The 6,457-nt window shown below is 51.0% G+C and overlaps 1 protein-coding gene across 1 annotated transcript in view; it reads left to right on the forward strand.

Annotated features, from left to right (window-relative positions):
* Positions 1-627: 627 nt before the first annotated feature.
* DRC7 (dynein regulatory complex subunit 7) overlaps positions 628-6,457 on the forward strand; it is a gene marked incomplete at its 3' end in the record, with an annotated part of 14,878 nt that continues 9,048 nt past the window's right edge. Inside the window, 9 exon segments of the mRNA XM_010072838.1 lie at positions 628-764; positions 1,193-1,379; positions 2,214-2,339; positions 3,512-3,706; positions 4,043-4,116; positions 4,118-4,175; positions 4,507-4,725; positions 5,400-5,528; positions 6,416-6,457. The exon segment at positions 6,416-6,457 is cut by the window's right edge and continues 70 nt beyond it. Of these exon segments, the coding sequence (XP_010071140.1) occupies positions 628-764; positions 1,193-1,379; positions 2,214-2,339; positions 3,512-3,706; positions 4,043-4,116; positions 4,118-4,175; positions 4,507-4,725; positions 5,400-5,528; positions 6,416-6,457 (1,167 nt within the window).

A 6,457-nucleotide genomic window follows, 5' to 3' on the forward strand; every position in this document is an offset into this window, starting at 1 on the left:
CGGGGCACCCCCGCAGTGCAAGGTCTGCGCCTCCTCGTCGCTGTCCACTCCTCCTGAGGTCAGCCCGACCGCAAGGAGGGGGAAACAAACAGCCCTCAGCCTCCCTGAGATGTAAGTAAATAATATAAACAGCCTCTGTCCTTGGAGGATGCTGACGCTGCTGCAAAACGTCCAGCTCCCTTCAAGGCCCCCGAGCAGCCAGGCAGACTGGGTGCAGCCCGTGGGCTCTGGCGTGGCCATCGGCAGGGGGGCCAAGGGTTTCTGAGCAGCACCCCAGGCAGGCTGGAGGACACAGCGTTTATGCTGGCATGGGAAACGGGACACACAGCCATCTGAGAGTGAAGGTGGGGATGTGCTGTGCCCCACCCAGCCATGCTCTCTCCGTTCTGCTGACTCTCCCACGCTGAGTGTCCAGGAACATGTAGCCACTTATTTACCAAGCCCAGCTCAAATTCAGTGCTTGCCCTTTACTGTAGCAGAAATAGGAATCACTCTTTTGGCTTCCTCAGCCATGCGCGTATACTGCTGTGGCCAGAGTGCCAGTGTTTCTGTGTTGCTGAATATCTGGGTCCCACCCCTGCGTTCATCCTGGTGTGTGCATTTCTGTAGTGCCAAGGAGGAGGCAGAATGGAGGTCCTGGAGGAGAAGGAAGAAGAGGAGTTAAGAGAAGAAGAGGAGCTGAAGGCTTTGGAGACCAGTGATAAACCCCAGGAGGTGGAGACGAAGGTGTCCATGGAGCAAGTCTGTGTCCCAAGTGATGTACCGTAAGTCACTGCCTGTCAGTTACTGGGATGAGCAGAGATGGTCCGTTGGCGGTCCACGAGGAGACTGCACATATCTGGGTGGCACATGTGGTCTCCTTGCAGAGGGAAGGGAGTGAGAGAGTTTCGTGTGCCTGGTGTGTTTGTCCAAGAGCAGGCATGTGTGAGTAAGACAAGATAACTCAGTTAATTGTGCATTCATTTACTGCTGCATCATGACACTATATAAAGATCCCCTGAGCCCCTGCATCTGTGTCAGCTTGCCATCACTCCAGAGAAGCTTGGCTGGGTCAAAGTCACGTCCTTAGATATGATCCCCATTTTTTCCTTGGGAAACAGCAAGCCCTTGCCATGTTTTGATAGCAGGTCATCTTGCCCGAATTGCTGCTGGCTTATTACCTGTGTCTCTCTGCCTCCTCCTGCCCTGGAAGTGATTTTGACTGGAGCTCCATTGACACATCCCAGTTACCATCCTCCTACAAGACAAATTCCTTGAGGGAAAAGAAGCTGCTGCGCATCGCTGACCATTTCCTCCAGCAATACACTCACCTCTGCCCTGACCGCAAGCCGCTCTTACTCCACCCGGTCAACGCGTGTGGCGTGGAGGGATGGGGCGGTGTGGGGCTGGGCCACAGCGCAGGGGGCACTTGGCTTCCATAGTGCTGAATGCAGGGGAAGGACAGGCCAAAGGGAATGGGAACCCACTTGCTCTGCCCATGGCATGCTGGGCAGGCACACTGGGAACACCCAGATGTCCAAATCCACAAGCACGTTGTACCATGCACGCAGTGGTGGTGCCATGTAGGCTGCAGGCAGCTCGCAGCCCTGCAGCATGACACTTAGGGAAAAGTGTTTTCTGACCACAGAAACATAAAGGGAAGTAAAAGAAAGACATGAAATAGATAAGGCTCAGGCTCAGTCACAGATACGGAGTCTGGATCCAGAGTTAGGTCTTATTCTGAACTTCCCAGAAGTTACAGGGAAGTAAGTAAATGTGGAAGTTTGTGGTCTGGTTTTGTTTAGGACTGGGCCCAAGCTGCACAACTGTTGTCTGTTTCTGGTCCTGATGCTCCCCCAGACATCTGGAATTGCTGCTTTGGACCAGCTTTTCCCCAACATTGTCATTAACATGCAAGGCAAAAAATGCTGGAGAATATAAAGGCTGGAAAGGGCAGAAGCTATTTGTCTTGCTTGAAAGCTGAGAGAAGAATTGGCTCACAGGTGTAATGTGTCTGAGATGAGCTTGAAGTTTTAAGCACAGACAAGCATGTCTTTCAACCCCATGCAATTTCCATCTCGGAACCGGCAAGGAGGGTTACTGATGCTGTTGATATGCTCTAGGGAGGTCCTGAATGTGAGCTGCAACATCCAGGGGTGGTCTGAGGATGGCTTTGGACAGGAGACTCTGCTAGGCATCTGTTGGCTAACTAAAGTCCTCTTGTTGCCCTGCAGAAGTTTTTGAGCACAACGGTGAGGCGAACCCCGATGCCTTATCCGGAGCTGCACTACTGGGATGGCTGTGCCAGCTTTGTCTCTGATTATCTCACCATGGAGCCCCTCAAGTCCCCTATCACTCCAGTAAGAAAGGGGCTGCAGTCCCATCAGAAACAGCCCCATAACGGAGGTGACAGAAGGGTCTCTCAGCCGGACACAATGTAAAAATCCCAGGGGCTGGGATTACAAGTCTTTGACCCTCCATCATCCCCTCATTATGTAGACAACCCCCTGATTTTCCCAGGCCCTGTGTGCTCTCTTTGGACCTGTAATCCCAGTACATGAACAGTGTTGCTCCTGTCAAGTAATTAAGCACCATTTCTGCAAGACTGGGCCTGACCCTGCTCTCAGTCACCCCAGCTGACCAGCCTGTCTGCAGTGAGCTGCAACAGCTGACAAGCTTCTCCAAAGACCAAGATGTTGTGGAACAAAGGAGCATATAAAGCCTAGGAGATGATGTTTGACCTCAGTGACACATTCTTAGGGGCTTTAAGACATTTCTATCCCGACTTTGGGGATATTTTGGGGTGGCTGAAGGGAGATTTCTAGACTGGCAAGAAGGGATGATGCCAGAGTTGGGGCCAAGTTCTTGGCTGCTGTGAATCAGGTAAGGCAAAGGGAGCACGCTCTGTTAGCAAGGACTGCTGGTGCCCTAAACAATCTCCACCAGCTCCATGGTGGCCAAGCGTGTCCCAGGGTCTCAAGAGGAACCCTGCACTTTGCAACCACAGAGAATGTATCTCCATTTAGCAGATGGAGACTGTCTCAGTCATCTAAGGTGCTGCATGAGATCTGGGAGTAGACTGTGTAGAACCTCTCTGTATGCAGTGCGTGTGTATGGATCCCTTTGTTTACTCACCAGTGAGGGCCAGAAGGGAGTATGTTTGCTCCTTTGAACTGTAATTTAGCTTATGTGTCTTTTGCTTTGAAACAAACTGGACAGACCAGATAGAGATGGAGGTAAGCCCCACTCCAGAGTTGCGTTTAGCATTAAGTTTTCAGCAGTTTGATGAACTTGTCCTGCCCATCTCTCCCTGTGGTTAAATTTGTCACCAGATTTGGGAGCACAATTTCCCCAGATCACTTTAGAGGGGACTTTTGGGGTCTGTGGCTTATATAGGAATTTTATATAAGAGATTCCCTATGGGTGCAGAGTCCAGGGATATGGGCAGTGCCCTCTCTCTCCTGCTCTCTGCCTGGTGTGTGTTTCAGCTTCAGAAGACCAGCACTGCAAACATGCATCTTTCTCTTTCAAGCCCAGTTCACTCTATTCTCCAACCACCATCCTGAAATACCAGCGAGGGAACTGCTTTGACTTCAGCGTGCTGCTGTGCTCTATGCTGATAGGGGCCGGGTATGATGCCTACTGCGTGCATGGATATGCCACCCGTGACATATGCACCCCGGACACGACTGTGGAGCCGTGCCCACTGCTTAGGAAGCTAGAGAAGGTGAGATCTGCAGTGAGCAGGCAGGGAGGAGCCCAGGACATGTGCTCACCCTGTTCATTTCCAGTGAGCTCCAGAGTTGAGCTAGGGGGAACAGCTTCAGGTCCACACTGGGTTTCAGTCTGGTCCCAAGCAGGGACCTCACCAAAGAGATCTTTTGAGTGATTTTCCACGGTTCCTAAAGAGGCCTCTTTGGCTTCATTGAATTCCCGCTCACCAGGTCAAATACTTCAAACTGCCAAGAGTTGGGAACTGGGATGTACCTGCAAGCCATGCATTTTCTCCCTTCTCTTGATCTCTGCTGGGTTTCACAGCAATACCCTGCTTTTGCCGAGGCAGGTACCAAAAGAGGAGGCGAAGAAGTCCAGCAAGTATAGAGTTAAGCCCCCATTAGACCTGCAGAGCAAATTTGAAAAAGAAGGCGGCAGAAACTGAAGCTGCTCAAAAGAACAAGGTAAGAGAAGAGGAGAAGGTCACGGTGAGTTAGTGAGGTCCACCTCACTGTTAAACTCCAGGAGCAAGAGCTGAGACACAGGTAATGGCTGACCAAAGAAAGGAGCTTGCTACCTTCTGCTGTGAAGTGTGATACAACCCTGATCATGGCCATGAGCACTTGGCCTGTGGGAACACAGTGCTTGCTGGCATGGGAATAGGTACTGGGTATGTACTACTCACTCTTCTGAAGAGTGTGAAGGGCCTGGAGATCTTTAGAAGTGGACAGAGAAGAGAATAAGATTGCTATTGGGTTGGACTAAAGTGGCAATAAAATGGCAATAATGACTGCTCTGTCCTCTGTGCTATAGGAAGTGGAAAAGCCCAAGCATGACCCTTTGTATGGCTTACGGGTGCATGCATGGGTTTTGGTTCTGTCTGGGAAGAGGGATGTTCCCGAGACCTTCTTCATCGACCCGCTCACAGGAAACAGCCACAGCACTACGGATGAGCGCTTCCTTGGGATCGAGAGTGTCTGGAACCACACAAACTACTGGGTGAACATGCAGGACTGCAGGAACGGCTGCAAGGTAATGAGCCCTTAAGCACCCTGTGCCTGGGAGGGACACTTGGGCTAACCTGAGTCCTGGGGCAGTCCCGGATCAGTGGTGATCCCAGTTGCCACTTAACCATTCCCTGTGCTGGCTCTAGTCACATTGCTCTGATTACATAGACTCTGGAACTACTCCGGGACATCGCAGACCCTGACCTAATCTGGGTCACAACTATTAAACCCCTACAGTGCTAGAATATCAGCTTTTAAGGCTGGACACTCATTCTCTCAAACAACAGCTTTTAAGGCAGAGGATGGCATGGCAGATCTTGACTAGGCTCTTCCCACACCTCAGCTACTCCCCAGCTGCTGGGAGGTGAGGGTCTGAGTTAGAGTGACTATAGGCCCATGTGAATGGCCTTGGGGCCATGCATGCCCTGAGGAAGGAGGCAGAAGCATTTCCAGAAGCTTCTCTCAGCAGTGGCAGAAGCACCAGGAGGAAAGGGGTCTGCAGCCCTCTAGGCTTTGGGGTCCCACCAGCCAGCCAAGGGGCTGACAAGCCCACCTCAGTGAGATCCAGGGTCTGTCTAGAATCCTTTAACTCTCTGACTCCAGAGCACCGCAGACGTGCAGGAGTAGCGTTCAGTTTAGTGTCAGGCCCTTGAGACTGCCCTGTTTGTGGGTTAAGTGGGTTTCTTCTGTATGCCCTAGGATCTCATCTTTGACTTGGGTGATGCTGCCCACTGGGAAATTGTGCTTTCGCGAAGCAGCAAGCCTCTTCAGCTGCTCCCAGATGCTGAGGAGGAAAAGAAGTTACCTGACAGTGACACGGATGTTACAGTGAGTGACCCAAATGATGGCTCTTGTACAGTGGGGATGCTGTGTTGAACTGATGTGGCTGTATGCCCACATATGTCTGCATGCCTGGTGCCCTCTCCAGGTCAGAGCACCATTGCTCTAGCTAGGTTTTGGTTGGCACTTTAGATTCCTTCTCAATCTTGAATAGTTCTGATGCTTTTTGAAGCAAGACCCCAAGTAGTAGTTCTGGTGTCCTTGGTGGCTAGGGATCTCTGTGGGCCTCCCAGGCATTGACCTTGGGATGAAATAATTTAAAAAAAAAATCCAAACTGAAATTTTTCTGGATGCCTGTTCAACACCCTGTTCTCCTGGCTGCTAGGTGGAGTTACCAACCAGATGTAGAAATAATGTATGTACTCTAATATACCAAAAAACGCTGTGTGCTGGAAGCAAAGAAATGGTGTGTTGTCCCGGTGGGAGAACACAGCATGATAAAGCAGGGATTGCACCAGACAGCAGGACGGAAGAACACCGATAACAGCATGTTCTCTCCTGTTATCTCAGCCTCTCCTCAGCCTGTGCCCATACCCAGGGAACGAAGCGCCCTCCATGGTCTACATAAAACAAGCTGGTTGTTAGTTTGAATGACAATTGTCACATTCATCCCCTATCCAGCATGAGTGTTAGCCAGAAGAAAATAATTTCATTAGGCTTGAGGAGGGGTGTGCTAGTGAGAGCGTGGGGATGCCATACAGCTCTCCTTCCATGTGAACTGCAGTGTGCTGCTTGCGTCTGTCCTCAGGCTGTGTGTGACCGACACAGCTCCTAACCGTGCCACTGTGTTCCTCAGGACCAGCACAGCCTTGCGTGAGCCGAGCTCTGATCACTGACAAAGCTCTGATCTAGAAGCAAAATGCTTCTTGGCACAGGAAGAAAAGCTGGCAAAAATGCAAATCTCTGCTTCTGTTTCA

The sequence above is a fragment of the Pterocles gutturalis genome, unplaced genomic scaffold, assembly GCF_000699245.1.
Source record: "Pterocles gutturalis isolate BGI_N339 unplaced genomic scaffold, ASM69924v1 scaffold36802, whole genome shotgun sequence".
NCBI lineage: Eukaryota > Metazoa > Chordata > Aves > Pterocliformes > Pteroclidae > Pterocles > Pterocles gutturalis.